The sequence below is a fragment of the Salvelinus alpinus genome, chromosome 33 (genome assembly GCF_045679555.1).
Source record: "Salvelinus alpinus chromosome 33, SLU_Salpinus.1, whole genome shotgun sequence".
NCBI lineage: Eukaryota > Metazoa > Chordata > Actinopteri > Salmoniformes > Salmonidae > Salvelinus > Salvelinus alpinus.
The window spans coordinates 18,488,379-18,508,688 of NC_092118.1; the positions used below are offsets into that span (position 1 = coordinate 18,488,379).

Sequence of the window (20,310 nt, forward strand, 5' to 3'; positions counted from 1 at the left end):
CACTAGGCAATCCTGGCACACACTTCAAAGCTCTCTCATCTGTCAAATACTATATTGATTTTCCACCTTTTGCACAATTAGCAATGCAACTGCAGCAGGAAAGCAAAACTAATTTTAAGGAGATTTCGAAAAAATCATGCATAATGCAAAAAGGCCCGTCTTTATTCAAATGTCTTTAAGAAAAATGCTTAGAAGTAGCTACGTCTTTACATTCCTTTTCTCAATTAATGTGTAAGTTTTACTGCTTATAATGAGGGCATGGTAATTGGGGATGGGATAACCTTGAGTTGATTGGCAAGTTCAAATAGTTAGAACAGTGAGTCTTAATATGACCATCCTCTATAATTTAAGAAACCAACTTCTGGAAGTGGCAGCAGGCTGTGTGTTAAAGATAGAGCAGGAGTGGGCTGTTACCTGCTCCGCAGCAACACTCTTCTCAGCCGTCCTGGGACGCTTGGAGGAGAGGGGGCTCCCTGTGGCCCCTGACCGTGAGGAGGGCCTCTTAGAGGGGTTCGGGGAGTCTGTCTGGTCCCTCTCTGACTGGCTGGATCCTGCTGCACGCGCACACACACGCACACGCACACACACACACACACACACACACACACACACACACACACACACACACACACACACACACACACACACACACACACACACACACACACACACGGGGCAGAGAAGAGAAGCAGACTCATCAAAGCAAGGTGAAGACTTGGCAGCCTGAGAACAAGTCAATCAATAAGTGTGCATAAAGGGCTTTGAAATGTCTTTCTTCAATGTGATATAACCACGTTTAATGGGACTTGGGCAGGGAAGCAGTTGATCAGCCAACCCACAGCTCCCCGTCCAAACCACAAGTCTGTATACTTCTCCTCCCATGCCAATGCAGCAACACACAGCCAAGGTACTTTGACGGCCTCTCTCTCCCCATGTTGGATCGTTAGGACATCAGACAGCGCCACAGACGGCTAATCAAAACATTAGTTTGCCACATTGGGCAGCTTTAGGTTTCTCTCTACCTCAGATTTTCCATTTGAAGTGGCGCTGGAGATGAGGGATTCGCCAAACTTGAGACGAGGCAAACATCTCCTCGCACTCCAGCATTAAGGTAAAGAGATCAGTCCTCAGTTCAACTTCAAATGTGACTGCTTTCTTTAATTAGTTTCTCCCAGGTACTCTTTTACAGCTGCTCTTATACAGGTACCCAGCTCTGACTAACAGAGAGGTGTGTATTCATTCACACCTCTTTTTCTATGGTTCCATTTACACAGCTATGATAGAAATAACACCATCTATAAATAGTTGCATAACATTAGCACAGATTGTTATTGTCTACAATGGTAGAATGGTCCCCATTGAGACAGTACATCCAATTAGCTAGCAAGAGGGCCTACTATAAGTGAGTGAATCTACTGCCAGACATTCATCAAGAGATGTAAACCTCATCAATTCCCAACTGTATTTTCAATTTCACCAATTCACATAATTATCAAAACAGACTGTCATGCTAGGCAATGCCATATCTACTGCTGAGGTGGCTGTGGACTGGTTGAGAAGGGAGCAAGAAATTGGATTTTCGCTTTCAAAGCACTCATGACCAATGACCACATAAGCTTGCTCCTCATCAAAATACATCCCCACCCTTCTCACCCCAAAGAGGGGTGAGGTCCTTGGATTCCTCTGCCAGGAATGAAAAAGGAATGGTGTCAGAGGAAGGAGAGGTGAGGTCCTTGGATTCCTCTGCCAGGAATGAAATAGGAACGGTGTCAGAGGAAAGAGAGGTGAGGTCCTTGGATTCCTCTGCCAGGAATGAAATAGGAACGGTGTCAGAGGAAGGAGAGGTGAGGTCCTTGGATTCCTCTGCCAGGAATGAAATAGGAACGGTGTCAGAGGAAGGAGAGGTGCAATTTGGCTTGGCAGTTAGAGCTTTAGAAGTTGTGGACCCAATATCCTCTGAAATCCTGCTGGAAACACTGACCTATAGCTTGACCCCGCTTGGGTAAATCCTCCTGCTCTTTGTGCCTACACAGCAAGTGAGTGCCAGTGCAACTCTCGACTTAATTGGAATTTCTGTAACCAGCTAAGCCTCCTCCAGTGGTTTGTGGGTCGGGCCAAGTGGACTGTGACAAAGCGAGAGTGGATAGAGAGACTCATTCACACCCCAGGGCCTCACAGCCCAACCATGGGTTCCCCCCTTCACAAACCAACACGGGCACCAGGCTTCACAACCACAACATGCCATTCAGCTCTTAGAAAGAGCAGGAATTTTGAGGAGAAACAAAACCTTTTTCCAAAGACCCTTAGGGGGATTCAATAGGGAATTAGCCTACTGATTAGCATCCATATGCACCACAGGATGTACAAGACAGCCATGCTTTGGTACACACAGTAGGCTGAAATGTAAATAGCGGCTAATTGTCAGGTACCTGCCCATCTCAGGCAGGAATACCCCCTCTCTACTGTCACTGCAGGCTCCAGTATGCTCTGCTCTACTAGCCAGCTGGACGTATCACACAGCTAATCCTTTTAATGCAACCTGCAGCAGCATTAACAATGCAGCCAGCCTCTCCTCGCCTCCCGCTCCCTGTCTCTCTCCGTCTCCACGGAGCCAGGCCCCACAACAAGAAGCTTCTGCTCAGCTAACCAGAGAGGAGAGCACTCCCTGTAAGAAACTCAAAAGAGAGGGAGGGAGAGAAAGAGAGGAAGGGGGGTAGACAAGAGATAGAGAGAAATAAAGCCAAACAAAATGGGAGTGGCAAACAGAAAAGAATCACAGCTGAGTAAAAATACTCAGCTAAGCCGGCGCTCGTAAAGGAGCCTCCCTTAGGGAGGGTCAGGTTAAGCAGGGCTGACCACGCTCCTGCTCCAGACATTAAAATGTCAGCTCCAATCAGGCCGTGGGCAGCTGAGCTGATTACCCAGTGGGGCCCTGCCTTGGCTTTGGTCAGAGCAGCCTGCTAGATCTCCCAGAGACACTGGGATTGGCCAGGGAGGCCCTATTAGATCCAGTCAGACACAATCCCATTAAACACATCAACCAATAAACAAAGGAAATGTTAAACAAAGGCACCTCCCCATTCCCTGACATTAACCTCTCAGTCATGAACTGTCCTCACCACTTCCGCCTCCACTTCACTACACTTCACTGCCTCTTCACTCACTGCCCCCTGTCCTCACTCCTCCTCTCTCCCTATTTCTCTTTTCTGGCCCACTCACTCTCTGGTGGTAGTCCCCCACCCCCCTCGTGTTAAAAGACTGTGAGGTAAACCCTCCTACCAGACCAGGTCCTTGCTGCCTTGCTAAGCAGTTATCAGACTCTAACTGCTCAGTATCAGGGTGGAAATCCTCACACATAAAGACCATAAATGATCATATGTGTCCAGGCCTTCAGTACAGGGCAAACAGCTGGAGAAGGGGAAGCAGCTGAAGCTTGCTCTGCTCTGAGAGAGGCAGCGTTACTGGACAACAGTCTTCAATGAGGCTGATATGATCAATCAGGCCAGAGTAATGGACAACATAATGCATGGGCTATGGAGTCCCGAGGCCAACACACTTAATACCTATATTAAACAATACACAAGAAGCCCTCAAACAATAACCACCAGCTGCCTGGGTCTACCAGTGTATAATGTATGGGGGTGTGTGAGTGTTTGAGTGTTTGAGTGTGTGTGTGTGTGTGTGTGGACGTGTTTAACTATTCTTGTGGGGACCAGAAGTCCCTACAAGAATAGTAAACAAAGTAAAAATTGACCAACTGGGGACATTTTGTTAGTACCCACAAGGTCAAATGCTATTTCTAGGGGGTTTAGGGTTAAGGTTAGAATTAGTGTTAGGGTTAGAATTAAGTTAAATATTAAGGTTAGGAGCTAGGGTTAGTTGTAGGGTCAGGGTTAGGAGCTAGGGTTAGGTTTAGGGTTAGGATAAAGTTTAGGTTTTTGGGTTAGGGTTAGGGTTAAGGTTAGGGTTAGGGTAAGAGTACCATTTTGAATGGGACTGAATTGTATGTCCCCACAAGGTTAGCTGTACAAGACTGTGTGTGTGTGTGTGTGTGTGTGTGTGTGTGTGTGTGTGTGTGTGTGTGTGTGTGTGTGTGTGTGTGTGTGTGTGTGTGTGTGTGTGTGTGTGTGTGTGTGTGTGTGTGTGTGTGTGTGTGTGTGAGAGAGACAGAGTCTGAGAGCGGGGTGGGAAGGCTTGTTCAGGGCACAGCCTTACCTCGTCACGGCCTGTTAGGAGTCCATAAATCTGATCAATCGCTCTCTCCTAAGAATCCAAACCGCCCACTCCTGCCACAAGCCCTGTGACTAAAGTCCAGCTACCGTATCCTGTTTTCGTTGTCGAGTGAAGAGGAAAAAAGAGAGACCAACACAGAGCGAGCCTGGGAACATACCGGAACGAAAAGGAGGCTGATAAAAACAGAGGGTGAGGGGATTTTAGTAGCGTGTGCGGTCTAAGCGTGGCATGGTTGGGCTGGTATCAGAACATGGTCGAGCATCAGGACCGACCAGATCCATTAACAGGGCCTAGGAGCAGAACATTGGCTCTGCCTCCTCCAGGACCCACACTGTAATTCATGTGCACTGGGCTCAGCACACAGCCACATTCTGGCTATGAAAGGCAAAATAAAGACATTGGGTTCAGTTGGAGGGAAAGCGTACAGTAACGTGAACTCTATTGCTCTCTAAAGTCCCACTTCTTTTGACCTGCTCTTGGGAGGCAATTTGAAGTTTAATATGCGGCATAAAATGGCAATCAAGGATGTCAAGTTCTTTAATATTCAAATCTCGCTGTCTCTCCTTGTCAAATTACCATTGGAGGACATTCTGTGCTTTCACATTGTCCTGGAACTGTCTGTGTAGCTCTCCTGTGATAGGGTGTGAATCAGTTTGTCATCAGAGGGGCTGGGCTCATCTTTATGGCTTCATCCATACATGTGGATCACAGTGGGGCCTCCCCAGTGACCTATTTGACTGAGAGGACCCTGTGTGACCCTGACCTCTCCTCTCCGCTCATTACACACCCGCCTCACATCCAGCCCAAACCAACTCTGACAGATACACAGAGTGGACTTTCATCTGAGAGCACAAAAGGTATAGCAGGAGGGAAAGAACCCTTAAGAGTCAATTAGGTGATTATTAATTCATGGGCCTTTTCCGTAAACCAGGGGCTTTTGTGCTGTCGAGTCCCGTAAGTGAATTGGACTTTGGCACCTTGTCTCACCTCCCTGGGCTGGGCTGCATTACTCAGGCTGCAGCGAGGGGGCTGTCAGCACACAGCCTGGTCTCTGTAGCAATCACAGCCTTGCTGTGCTTTCAAGGGGGGGGGAAAGATGGCAGCTGGAGTGAGTGACCGACACAAGCCAGGCTGAATTAACACAACAGGTCTTCTGCCATCGAAATCTTATAGGAATGCAATCACAGCTGCCATTGTGTCATTGATCTGTCTCTACATCCTTGGGAAGGGATATTACACGAGTTGGAGCTAACAGGAAGGAGAGGAGAGGAGAGGAGAGGAAGAAGAAAGGGGGAGAGAATGATTTCCTGTGGCGGGTGTCTGGGTCTGGGATGGTAGGCCTGGTAGTGCCCTCTTCTCTCACAACTGGCTGGAGAAGCTTGACCATCAGTATGGACACTGTCCCCCAGGAGGCCTGGGAAAAGGGTGCATGTGGTCACCAGCTCCTCCCCTTCTACCAACTGGCCCTATCCTGTCTGCAGACCCAGCCCTGCCTCGGAACCCAGAAGCCTCCGGTCGTAAAAACATAAGCCACAGTTTCGGCTGCAATGGAGCCAGGCCACATGGCCCTACAGCCTGATACCCACCACTCTGCCCTGGGCCCAGGCCCAGCCGCTTCCTACCCACAACCACCCCTCTCACAATCCCTTCCCACAATGGCCTGATCATTCAGGGATAGACTCACAGCCATCTACTGTACTGGAACTCCCTCCATTCAGTCTCCTCCTCACCCCCTCCCCACTAACCCTCCACACACTCCACACTTCACAGGGCCAAATTACTGAAGCTCTCTCTCCCCATGTCCCTCTGCTCTTCACTCGCCTCTAGTCCCTCAGCAATTTAACCATTAATATGGAGAAGCAGGTTCAACTCCCCAGTGCTACAAGTCATTCACTTTTAATGCATATGCTAACAATAACTGAATATGATCTCTCTTTTCCCCTCCCCTTTCTTCCGTCTTTTTTAATCTACAGGCCATGTTAGAGCCCTGAGCGACAAAGGGCTATATTCCACTTCACCTCATATTTCTCAGGTAATTACTCTGTATCAATTAATTTCAAATAAAGAAAATTACAACCAAAGCCTCACGCCAAAGCGACTCTATATCGAGGCTCATCATTCCTCAGTATCCTTGGTGGATAACCCTGACTTTTATTAAATGAAAAACCAGCTCCACACTGCATGGGAAAAGAAGACAGTGGTTTATATAGGCCTACAGGCATGACTGCAACAAAGACACATTTAAAATGAAGAAATTAAAAGGAGACAGTAATTAGTGTCCGCGTTATTAATCTTCAGGCCACTGAGCAGGCGGCTGACATGGCGTTCACCTTTAAAGGACACTCCTCCCCAACCCGGCTGGCCCATTACACTATAGCAGTAAAACTCATAAACACTGATTTTTCAGGGAGTTGGCTCACAAACAAGGACAATTTATGGTCTATAATCTTCAAAGACAAAGGGAATTCTAATTTGAGGGATGACAAGCACTCAAAATACATGATATGAATATGTAAACATTTTTCTGATCTCCTCTGACTTCATGGGATAACAGTTGCACATTGTTAGAACTCAAGGAGGCGTAAAGCAATAGACCATTGGTATAAAACATTCCTTAGGCTGAACTGTTAAACAATATGAAAATATGAGATTTAAAAAACAATGAGCACTGTCCATTGCTAACCTTACCCTACTGGCCAGCACAGCATTTCTGACAACTACTAAAACTAGAGTTGAGAGCTACCACATCCCCATATGTGTATGTTTCAGTGTGAGCCACACACCACTCCCAAGACTAGAGAGCACAGACCATTATATGTTCAGCCTGTAGTATCACTCCTCTGCATCCAGGGGCTGCTAATGTTCACTGCACTGACAGAGACGCATCCATCGTCTAATTTCCCTTCACTCACACACACAGACACACACAAATCTACACATACAAACAAACCCACACATGCATACACACATACATAAACAAGCATGCAAGCACACACACTCACAACCATACACACACTCACAGCACCGGGCTCCTCCACACTCATCCAATCACAGAGATTCATAGGTAAAAGTAAATATTTAAGGGAAAAGAGATGGGACCAATTTGGTTGGGTGCTCTGCCGGTGTCAGAATGCGGATGACCCCACGCTGTAATATCATTTTCCCCTCCCTCGCTCCAGCTCCCATCATTTGAAAGTCAGGAAGGGGGTAGGAGAGGAATTATTCATAAACCTCAATTGCAGAAGATTGCAACCCCCACTCCCTCCCCACACACACACACTGCACCCCTCCCTCCCATTTCTCCATATAGGCCACCACAATACAAACCCTTCCCATACATTTATGTTAAGCATGTCAAATCATATTGTGGCCATTCCACCTAGCCCTTAAGTGTATTAACAATCCCTCTTTCTGCCCCCCCCCCTGTCCTCTCCCCTCCTCCTCTACCTTTCTCCTACCTCCATCCCTGTGTATTCAGCTCCTGCATTAATACTGTCCTGCTCTAATCTAGGTACAGCTCCCCTTGCCTTCCGGAGCCGAACCCCTCCATTTCACTAATGCTGCCTCAGCTAGGTGAACAAGGCGTGAGTAGAAGGGGAGCAAGGCTCGGGGCTGGCCATTTATAAATATTTCATTGGCCACATTAGAAACGACCCCTGGATAGCTTATTGGGGAAGTTGGCTAAATCGCAGCTTCTGCCAACATTCACTTTATTGTTTAAATAAGTAATGAATTCAATGTACAAACTAAACTTGTGGTTGTATGTCATCCCTCTCATGGAAAATAATTACAAAGTCTGGTGTGTGTTCACCTGTGTGAGCGGCATATTGTAGAAATCTTTCAGCAGGAGAAGACATGCAGAATACACATGCATTTCTAAATGGCTTTAATGAATTTTGAAGCGCTGTGGCACTAAAAAGGGAAATAAGATTGACAGTAGCTTTAAAAAGGAAGATTCCTTTCTTCTGCCTCTGCTAATGCCGCCTGCCTGATAGTGACTGTCACTTGTAAAGGGAACAACGTCTCCACACCAAGTTCCAATGTTTGTATGACAAGGATGAGACGAAACACTTCAATAGTTCTAATGACGGACCTTAGGAGAGCGGCACACCATCAGACAGCGGGAGACAGAGCACTTTTCAGACAGTCCTTTAAATAACAGGTTAGCTCAGTCCCTCACAGTCTAGTCCAACAAACAGCATCAGTGTGTTGTCTGCCTTCTCAGACATCCTGAGACAATCATCAGCCACAACAAGCATGCCTCTGTTTACCAAATGCATTCTGTGTTCCTCTGTGCTGTTGTTCGTACAGGGTTATAGAGGGTCTCTGTATAGGCGCTGTGTCCATCAATCATACAAAAATAGAGGAGAAAAAGCGACCTTCCATTAAACTAGCGCTCCCGTCTCCTTTCTCAGCTGACAACACAGCCGCCCCCCCATCCCTCCACCCCTCCACCTTATCCACCCACCCACCTTTTCACTGACATCAAACAGAAACCCAGACCTGGTTTCCTAATGCACATCCGCTATTTTTAACTAAGCGGTTCTAATAAGCTGCTGGGAAGCTGTACATTTTTCATATGCAAGCACATCTTTCCTTTGTGAAAACACAGAAACACACTTATTTGGTGATTAGTGACTGACAGAGGGGAGGAAAGGAATTGAATATGCTTGTATCAAATTGCATGCCTTTCAAAAAGCAGGAATGCTAATGCAAGGACTCTTCCTGAGCACCACAGGTATGAGTGAATTATTAATCGCTTGACTCATTTTAATGCTTTTTAAAGTGCTATATTTTGATGTGTTAAAATGTACTTTTAGCCATTTTTCAGGCAGGCATGCATATCATTACTTCTCCCATCAAAGAGGAGCGTCACCCTTTCAAAGAGCACAAACAACTCAGGCTCATTTAAAATAAAAGTTAGAATATCAAAAACCTTTTTACAAAGATGGGGCTTCAAGTGGTGTGATGAACTTTTTTGCAGAACTTTCTTTAAAAAAATGTAGGTATGCAAAAGGTCTGGATTGTTTTCCAGCTTTTAACCTCACTAATGTAAATGAAGACATCAGAACTCTAACCATCCCCCAGATCCAGGGATGGAGCTGGTCTAGTTAAAATGCCATCTCTCACTCTGCCTGCTAGTCTGTGATGTTGGCTTTCATTACCACAACTCTGTCTATTGGATGGGAGGAGATTACAAGAAATCCCCCTACTCGCTTCCATCCTTGTCTGACAACATGAAACAAATAGCTAGATCAAAGCTAATTACTGATAATACTTATTCCCTTTTCTACTTCATAACAGTAAAAACTCAAAGTATAAAAAGGACCTTCCATTAACCCAGTGCTGACAACCAGGATTCAACCCTGAACATAAGACAAGACCCCATTGTCCAGAGAACCATGCTGTATTATACTGTTCCACAGTACTCCAGCATACTGTGTGCTAAATGGAAAAGCATGTTTCATACATGTGGAGCAATAGGCCACAAGACAACAGTGTTTGGATGGATATTTACACAGTATCTGTCTCAAAAAGGTGTGTCAACGCTCCCCACACCACACCAAGAACCAATGGGAAAGCACCTCAGGCCTCAACGCTCTATGGGCTCTCTTTTATTAACAAACCTAACACAATGGTAAACCCAAGCACAGGCGGTAGCGCTATAGGTTCAGGGGTGTATCAGAAATATCTTTGCTATTTTCACTGTCACAATTATCGGCACACTTGCTGGCGTTGGTGCGAAAGGGATCGGTTTTGATGAATAAACAAGTTGTGGGTGTGTCGAGGCTTGGGCCCTCACCGGCCAATCAGAACGTGCTCCCTGGTGAAATATGTGGTTGCTTCAAGTTTTGGATTTACAGTCTTTTATGTATTGCCTTGGAATCAACTCCAATTCCAATGTTAGTCCATTATAGTTTATTAAATGGCTTACAGAAATGAAATAACAAAATGTAGACCTTTGCTAAATAAAAATGTAGAACTTTGCTAAATACGTTAACTTGAACCCATTTGCATTCCACATTGTTCTAAGTAATTGTATGCCTTCAATAGCATTCACACTGATATAGGGGCTCCTACTGTACATTACATTATGGCTGAGCAGGAATATGCCAAACATTGTCAATAAGAAAGATTACATTCATTATTGATAAAGCCTAAAAGAGAACAAATAATTCTAATAAAATGCTAAACAAAACAACAAACTTGTTTTAAATAGGCTATATCACACTTACAGGCACCATCATTTCTCCCCGTGGGCATATAATATTAAAACAACACAGAATATGAAGGGTTTTATGCACTTCCAAAACAGGACCTGCATGGCTAAAATAATGTGGGCCTGTCTACAATGCTTAGATAAAAAGTGAATGTCAGCTCACTGTTTTCCTCCTCTCAAACTTTATATTTTAATAAAGCGTTGGTGATTAAGATTTATTTCCAAGCCGTCTCAGGAGGCACAAACCCTTTATCGGCAGTCTTGACTACTTCGCAATTGCATAGAGCAGACAAAAAAAGCCTAATTGAGGAGGGTAAGGCTATGCTTGGTTTTTAACCAAATAAAACGAAATAGGAAAAAACTAAATGTTTTTTATGTTTCTAAACTCGCCAAAGGCACATGAGGCTACTCTTGTTCCATGTGCATATGGGCAGTGTGCGTCACGGCTGGATTGGCTGTTTTCGCCGTCAAAATTCATGCCATAAGCAACTGCGTGGTTGTTCTTAAATATCCCTATCAGCGCTGAAATTACCACTTTGGATCATGTTTTTAAGGACATTACTCAAATACTTCCACCCTGCCCATCTGAACGCAAGAGAACTGATATAAGACAGATAAATTGCAGAACCTGGCGTTAGGGATGAAAAACAAAAACATCAGCTGAAAATAGAGCCCTATATAGTATACTGCTATTACTAATGACTATTACTGTAACTATTACTAGATTGTTACCGAACTATTATTACTATAACATATTACTATAACTTCTAACTAATTCTACCAAGGAAGTTTAGAATATTCCTGGTCTAGGAGTGCTGTGATTGGATATCCAGGCCAAACCCCCAACAGGGCTTGACACAAACCCTAGCTATGCTCTGACGTGAACATATGGCCAGGGGTGCCAAGCAGTGGGGGGCAGTCACAAACACTTCCTGCCTTTGAATCTCCTCCTCACACTCATACACCCACACATGTTCAGCCTGGGCCTGCTGACCTCAACTAGCAGCAGAAATCAGCTAAACCATTTCTAATGGAAATCAGCTAAACCGTTTCTAATGGAAATCAGCTAAACCATTTCTAATGGAAATCAGCTAAACCGTTTCTAATGGAAATCAGCTAAACCGTTTCTAATGGAAATCAGCTAAACCGTTTCTAATGGAAATCAGCTAAACCATTTCTAATGGAAATCAGCTAAACCGTTTCTAATGGAAATCAGCTAAACCATTTCTAATGGAAATCAGCTAAACCGTTTCTAATGGAAATCAGCTAAACCGTTTCTAATGGAAATCAGCTAAACCGTTTCTAATGGAAATCAGCTAAACCGTTTCTAATGGAAATCAGCTAAACCATTTCTAATGGAAATCAGCTAAACCGTTTCTAATGGAAATCAGCTAAACCATTTCTAATGGAAATCAGCTAAACCATTTCTAATGGAAATCAGCTAAACCGTTTCTAATGGAAATCAGCTAAACCGTTTCTAATGGAAATCAGCTAAACCATTTCTAATGGAAATCAGCTAAACCATTTCTAATGCACACTGATGTAAACTAATCACATTAAAAGCAGATAGGATTCATCCTAAAACCTACAACAACAAACAATCATGGACTCCCACCAAAACACAGGCCTTTAATCTGCAGGTAAAAGTAGGCCTCAGGTTAGAATAGGCCCGAACACTAATGTCTCCCCTCAGCTCAAGCCCCACCTCTCCATGGAACTCAACACCTGCACCTGGCATCAGAAAGCCCATGGAGAGAAATATCCCTATCTGATAACATTTAACACAGGTGTGTGTTTGTGTCACACACAATCAGTGCAGTGCAGGCGGGCAGGCAGGCCTGTCACATGGGCACACACACGTGGCTGAGCTTGAATTATGCGCCCAGGCCCCTCTCCATAAAATCCACTGACAACTGACAAAACATGAGTCACCTGACCAGATTAGCTCAATTGACAATTGGGCCTAATTCATCAGATAGGATTTGATGAGAGGAGACCTGTCTCCCTCCTACAGTAAGAAACAGAAAGGCCTCCTTTAAAAAAAAACACTACAAACTGATTTGTGGATTTGTTAACAGAGCAATATTAAAGGGACTCTGACATTTGTGTAGAATCTGTATAATTATTTGAGACAAAAGGCCTTCTGTTGAGAACAAATCAGGTGCAATAGCACATGATCCCTGAGGGCAGTGTTGCCTAAATGTGTGTAGTGTAAATATAGGCCTTACCTGTCCCTTTGGTGAGCTCCTTCTCCCCCCCACTCTCTCTGTCTTTGGTTTGGTCCTCCTGCTCTGTGGTGGTCTCACTGGCAGCCTCCACATCCTCGCTCAGCTCTCCTGAAGGGGGAGGAGAGGATGGGATATGTAAATCAACACGCCATCAGAATTGGTGGAAGCACTTAAAGGGACAGCAGCGTTTTTTTTCTATAGGGGCTTACAACAATTACATTCGCTGACACGCAGTTAAAAGGTTACCAGACAAAGAGGGAGGGATCTGCTTTCTGTCCTGTGCTGCTTGATCACCATGAGTGCATTTTGCCATTTATTTTCATTAAAACAATAAAATTAGAGAAATCATTTTTGTTAATCAAAACAGAGATAGAGGAAATGTATTATATTTTATCATCTATTTTCTCTGCTGTATCCACACTAATATGAACACATTTAGAAAATAATTACAGTTAATTTGAAAATATAATAATAATAACATCATCATTTTTTATACAAGCCCCAAAGTTATAATTCTTAATTTATTCAAGACCATGACACAAATATCTTTATGGCTTCCTCTCTTTAATGTGGACATAAAACTGCAGAAAACCGCACACATGTGGTAGAGACATACACACGTTTTCCAAAGCGGTTTGAAGTATGCAGACAGGAAAAATAATTGTGTGAGGAGCGTGTTTCTAGAGAAAGACCTCTCTCTCGCTTACTCTCTCTTTCTCTCTCTCTCTCCCTCTTTCTCTCCTTCTCTTTCTCTCTCGCTTTCTCTCTCTCCACATGCATTACTGTCCCCAGCTGCAGTCTGCTAGGCTACTTACTAATACAGGGCTCATTTCACCTCTACTTCCTCGCTATTGCAAAATAAAAAATCATAAATATTTAAAACTTTCAGACCGGCAATTCATTTGATTTTTCTGCCAAGTCAAATACAGAAATCCCCTGTAATGACCTTAAAAGCCCCAGCTCAATATATCAGCCCATTTAAAAGCATTGAACTCCAAACAATATCCGATAATGCCATCTGTAAGTAACGCAGAGAGGGAAATATGGCAAAAAAATGATAATAAAAAGGGCATCAATCTTCTTTATTTCTCTCCAGTGCCCCCCGAGCAGCCCCTCGGCCTGTTAAGTTTGGTTAAAAGTAGTGCGACTAGCACGCAACAGCATTGATTTGACAACAGTAAACTGGGCCGCAGTCAATAAGGCCTATCAGTTACTACACAAGTCAGCTAATTCTCAGCAAATGTACTTAAGTGTTCTTTTGAAAATGCTTCCACTCTCAGGTCTCTACTCTACAGTCTATTGATATATTGACAATGCTACAACAACAGCCACTGAAATATCCTGTTCACATATTCAGCCCTGCAGTCAACACACATCTGATCTGAGCTCACCACTAGACAAGCCACTACGTACACGACTTTTATGGCCTCATATGATCTACTACAGCACTTACACCCCTATACTGTAGTTAGCAACTATGTAACCTGGACCGAAACACAGACCCAAAGCCCCATCAAACTTCACTAGCACAAATAGCCTCTAAAAATGGTTTCTGGGTAGAACATTTTGAATCAAATCAAAGATGTACATTTCACTACCAGCACGGTATGGTTAAATGCTTTGTGTTGTATTATCTCTATTCATTCATGGCTGGCAATCCGTGAAGTACTTCAAACATTTCAATCTCCTTCAGTTCTCATGGTAAATAGATATTTCCTGTGCTTCCATATTCACATGTAAATCAAAGAGAAATGAAAGCTATACGACGATAGACACATGATAGCGTGTGTAAAGTGATTACACATTTAGATCAGGCTGAAATTGCGATGATAATGTGCTATTGGAGTTCTGCTATCCTAATCACTGATGCACCAAGAGAAACACACTCACTAAAGACAGCAATAATATATAGCTCAATAATAGAATACACAATTCCATCCTACAAAAGAACCTATGAGTTTGTCAATGTGATTTTCTCACTGACTTAACAAAAGGTTGGATTTAGAGGCCTGAAAAGCGCTTCTTACTGTAAACTGAAGATACCATACAAGCTTGCATCATAATTGCAATAACTATTATTATTCCAGTTATGATAATAACTACAGCATTGAGGAGATTGTCATTGACAAAGCTTTAACTCAACAGAAAACACCTCTGTGTCATGAGGCAAGAGCAATATCCAGGCGTTCCTGACTGTTTCCCAAAGTAAGAAGCCCCTCTCCTCACAACAGAATGATTGGTGTATGGATTATGTTGTTAGACATTACTGCTAGCAGCAGACGGGGATCCTGTGTATAAATGAAGGTATTTAACAGGGATAACTGGCTCCCAGTAAAAAGCACATTTAAGTGATCCCCAGATCCCACTTGCATAAATACATTTTTTCATTATTTTATTATTGACCATGTTTCTATTATGTTTCCAAGGCAACCTCCAAGTTCCGTCCAGCGGTCCTAAACCGTCGCCCCGTAAACCAGAGGAGAGCCGCAGCCTAGCCCCAAAATCCCATCTAACTCCAGCCTGCACAAATCCACACAACTCCCGTAGAATTAGAATACCATACAGCCGCACAAGCGCTCAGATTACAAAATAATCCCCAGGTAAATTGTACACCTTTAAAAAGGGTCTGCATGTCATTCTGAGCTGTCCTACTCTTACAGTGTGTCTAATTCCACACCTCCACACTTCAACATGCTTTTTCAGGAACATTGCAGTGATCCACAGTCCAGATTTGAACTCTATTCAACGTCACTGAATACAACAGCTGTCACCTCAGCATTCTCCAGACGGATCTCTTGTGGGACGTAGCAGACTGCCTGCCTGCCCCCTCTCGCTCACAACACTTCTTCATTTGGGTTTTTAATCAAGATGTATGACACTTCCGCCACACACCGCACAGTAACCCCCCATAATGAATGTAGAAATGCAGACATTTAAATCCACGAGCGGCAGTACATCTTTAAGTGGCAAATGACTGTGTGTATTCCTCATCTCATCTCCAACGGTATTACACAATGATTAAAGCCGGGTCCAGCCATAATTAATGAAAGGTCACAAGTGGCCTAAGAGTAGGATGCAAATGGAAGAGCCAGTAAAACGGACTCATAGATTAGGACTGGAAATAGACGGGGAGAAACACTCAGAGCTATGGCAATAGGCCATTTCTAACCTCAATCGTTCAAATGTAAAGGACAATAGCCTGGAGGTTGTCATCTAATGAATTGTCTTCATTAACCCTCCTCATACAGTGATATTAAACTGTTCTGTTAATCTAATCTGGCAAGCTGAATAAGCCTCCGCTGCAGACACAGATTACACCCATAAAAATATCAGCCCTCCACTGCATGTCAACGGAGACAGTCCACAGTCTCTCCATCCTACCAGCTCTCTGTCTGCAGAAGGCATCACAGACACAGCAGCCAGGTGAAATGGTGTGACATGGAGATGAAAAAGACAAACTGAAGCATCTATTTCCCCGTGGCGTGCGCGCTCGCACGCACACACGCACACACACACACACACACACACACACACACACACACACACACACACACACACACACACACACACACACACACACACACACACACACACACACACACACACACACACACACACACACACACACACACACACACACACACACACACACACACACACACACACACACACACACACACACACACACACACACACACACACACACACACACACACACACACACACACACACACACACACACACACAGACACAGACACACACACACAAGCGGCTGCTGCTCTCCTTCCCTCGCTCTCCCTCTGCCTGCCTGTAAGTGCAGGGGCTTAAGCAGACCCATAGGTGTCACCCTATACAAGCCGGGAGAAAGCGAGGTACTCACACACATTAATGGGGGGTGGGTGGATGAGGAGAGAGAGAGCAACAGAGACACAGGGAAGGAAAAAGGAGAAGAAATATGTGGAGATGTAAAAAGCAGATGCTCTGCAGGAAGCGGCCGGTGAAGATGAGACGGGGAAGACAGTGCGATAACCTTCAGATGAGGCCAAACAGCCTTCCTTCCCCCAGAAGAACAGTGATTACACTAATACTAATCCCACTGACAGGCACAAACGGACTAATAAATAATAGATGGTAACCACTGCACTTTCCAGTACTCCTTCTGAGTCTGAAATAATGATATATATATATAGACAGTGTACATAGAAATCAGCCAGTCAAACTCCTCCTCTGTTGCAGCTGAACACATGCTAAACTAACAGCCATTCTATTAACACATAATCCAATCCTACCTGCTGCAAATGGCTCCAGTGCTCCTCACACACAAGTGAATCCCTGCTCATTTTTGCATGTCTGTCAGTCTCCCTTTCATGCTCAGCAGCAGATTCCTCTGCCTGCCCTGTCTGTCCCGTTCTCCTCTCCCCAGTCTTAGAGTACCAGGAGCGGGGGTTGAGCTGTGCCTCTCCCTCTCCTCTCCCCAGTCTTAGAGTACCAGGAGCGGGGGTTGAGCTGTGCCTCTCCCTCTCCTCTCCCCAGTCTTAGAGTACCAGGAGCGGGGGTTGAGCTGTGCCTCTCCCTCTCCTCTCCCCAGTCTTAGAGTACCAGGAGCGGGGGTTGAGCTGTGCCTCTCCCTCTCCTCTCCCCAGTCTTAGAGTACCAGGAGCGGGGGTTGAGCTGTGCCTCTCCCACTCCTCTCCCCAGTCTTAGAGTACCAGGAGCGGGGGTTGAGCTGTGCCTCTCCCTCTCCTCTCCCCAGTCTTAGAGTACCAGGAGCGGGGGTTGAGCTGTGCCTCTCCCTCTCCTCTCCCCAGTCTTAGAGTACCAGGAGCGGGGGTTGAGCTGTGCCTCTCCCACTCCTCTCCCCAGTCTTAGAGTACCAGGAGCGGGGGTTGAGCTGTGCCTCTCCCTCTCCTCTCCCCAGTCTTAGAGTACCAGGAGCGGGGGTTGAGCTGTGCTAGTCACTGGTGCTCCTCTGTGGTGTGGAGCTGGCTGTGTGTCGGAGCTCTCATTACTCTCATTATGATTATTGAGGCTGTTGTTATCATTTTAACCAGGTGTCACAGCGCTTCAACTGGAAATCAAGGGTGCACTTCCCCCGCTTTATCCAGCTCTGGACAGCTTCCTTTTCTTTAATGCCGCGCTGTCGGATAAAAAGCAATCTTATTTCACACCTCACAGACTATCTTTCTCCTCTACTTCTTTCTTTTAAAATCCCCCCTGCTCCCCATCATCCCTTGCACCCCATCCCCATATCTAAGCTGGCCTGACTCCGGACTGGGGGGTGTCAAATGAAAGTGACAGGAGGGTACCATGGGACAATGGGACACAGGCCCCATGCTGGGGGCTTTCATGCATTGTTCGCTCCTCATATCAGCACCTCTATGCCCCATACGCAAGCCCCCCTCCTCGCTCCCTTAAACCACAACACACAGAAAAACACTCCCACCCCTCCCAAAAAGTATCCTTGCCCCGGCCCAGACCCCTCCTCATGCCCTCCCTGATGAGCTAGCTGTCAGAAAACCACGACTGAGTAAAACACGGCCCACTCCCTAACCAGAGAGGTGAGAGGTTAGAGAGGTATGGGCCATCACTTAGTAATAATAGTCAACCACAACATATGATAGAACCACAGTACCACACAGCAACTACACCGCCATTCAAACAGGCCAACAAACTGCTGATATCAACATAAGATATAAACCAAAAAGATATAAAAGTGATATACAAAATATAAGTGATAAATGCAGAATTTGTTCAAAAAAAATATTCAAATGCAAATTAAAATGTGTATGATTCATATTTAATAATATTTCATACTTAGTGGATGTCGACAGGAAACTTCCAAAGTGATTGTAAATACAAGCATAAGATACAATTAGAATAAAGCAAGTCAAACATGTGGTGAGGATTGGGTGATTCCCCTGCTATCATAAACACAGTGTCTGACTCATGCGCTCTGAGACCTAGCGTCACACCAACACACTGCACAAGCTGACCAGCTGACTGCCCAACACTCCACTAGTCTTACACACCACAACACACTGCACAAGCTGACCAGCTGACTGCCCAACACTCCACTAGTCTTACACACCCCAACACACTAGTCTTACACACCCCAACACACACCAACACACTGAACAAGCTGACCAGCTGACTGCCCAACACTCCACTAGTCTTACACACCCCAACACACTAGTCTTACACACCCCAACACACACCAACACACTGAACAAGCTGACCAGTTGACTGCCCAACACTCCACTAGTCTTACACACCACAACACACCCCACACATTCAAAGAGGAGTGTCCTGTATCTCTAATGCTCTTTCAGTCTCTCAAACCCCTCTCTCTCACACACACACACACACACACACACACACACACACACACACACACACACACACACACACACACACACACACACACACACACACACACACACACACACACACACACACACACACACACACACACACACACACACACACATATATACGCTCCTCACATTTAGGAAGGAAAGAAGAGTACCTTGGTTTAAAGGGCTGCGGTGTCTCTCTGGCGGTGTGGGACTGAGTTACGTGCTAGATTCCTGACCTGTCTAAGGAAGGACATGACACTCTCTCCCCACTGGCCCTGCCGTGACCTCACCATCTAAATGTGAATGAATACTTTGTGTCTCCATGGGGCTGGGGGCAGGAGGGGGAGGTGCAGGAGGAGCAGGAGGGGTGGGGGTCCGGGGTTAGGGCAGCTAATAGCCCCAAAAATTTAAACAGCAAGTTAATCACAAACAGCAGGGATAGCTCACACTGCCTTAGAACAATACCAGTAGGCCCCCATCCCCACTCTCTCACTCTCTCGCTCCCTCTCTCTCTCTTCCAGCACCTCCTAACCCCCCTGCCATGCCCGGCCAACCCCCCTAAGCCTTCCAAGCAACACTTAATTTGATCCCCCTAGCCTTTCAAAGTCACTGGCCATTTCAGTGGACATTCAGCCCTTATTCAGGTCACCAAGGGTCACGCAGACGGAATTATTTTATCTGTCCGCAACGGCAGCAGCGTCTAATAGGGGGAAATCTAATTTACACATGCCACCGGAATATCCTGTTATTCTAAATAGACATCACTTTGTTTCAATACCTGATGTGACACCGCATCGCAAACATGACATGTCTATTGCAATGGATGCTCTACATCTCCCATAAGTAGGGAGCTGTAAACAGGACATCAATCGTGATGAAACAGCTCCTCTCCCTTCAAAATAGAGCTCACAAAAAAAACATATGACTATCTAATTGGGCAGTATAGTACACACAGCATATTCCAATTTAAAGTATTTTCCCTAAAGTAATTATCTCATAGGAATTAGTACTAATTAGTAGAATTATTGCTTGTGTTATTGATATTTAGACACATTATATATACATCTGTGGAGAGTGGTGTTCTATGTCTCTTCTCTTTTGTGTTTTGGTGGAGGAGAGGAGGAGAGGAGCGGGGGATGTAGGTTAATGTGCCTGCACAGGGACTGAGCATTCAGGGATCACTCTCTCCAGCTAACCTCTACACACACACACACACACACACGTATACAGACAGAATACACACAGGCAAACAGCTCTGACTGGCCATTACACT

At 45.1% G+C, this 20,310-nt stretch overlaps 1 protein-coding gene across 4 annotated transcripts in view; it reads right to left on the reverse strand.

The window, feature by feature from the left end:
• Positions 1-20,310, reverse strand: part of LOC139563074 (zinc finger homeobox protein 3-like) — a 193,827-nt gene that overhangs the window by 19,734 nt on the left and 153,783 nt on the right. For 2 of the 4 annotated variants that reach the window (XM_071381352.1, XM_071381350.1), the window contains 2 exons: positions 12,682-12,789; positions 415-551 (listed from right to left, as the gene is read on the reverse strand). In XM_071381352.1, coding sequence (XP_071237453.1) covers positions 415-551; positions 12,682-12,789 — 245 coding nt within the window. Of the gene's footprint in view, positions 1-414; positions 555-12,681; positions 12,790-20,310 lie in introns of all 4 variants that reach the window. The other 2 variants (XM_071381351.1, XM_071381349.1) reach the window with 1 other exon arrangement.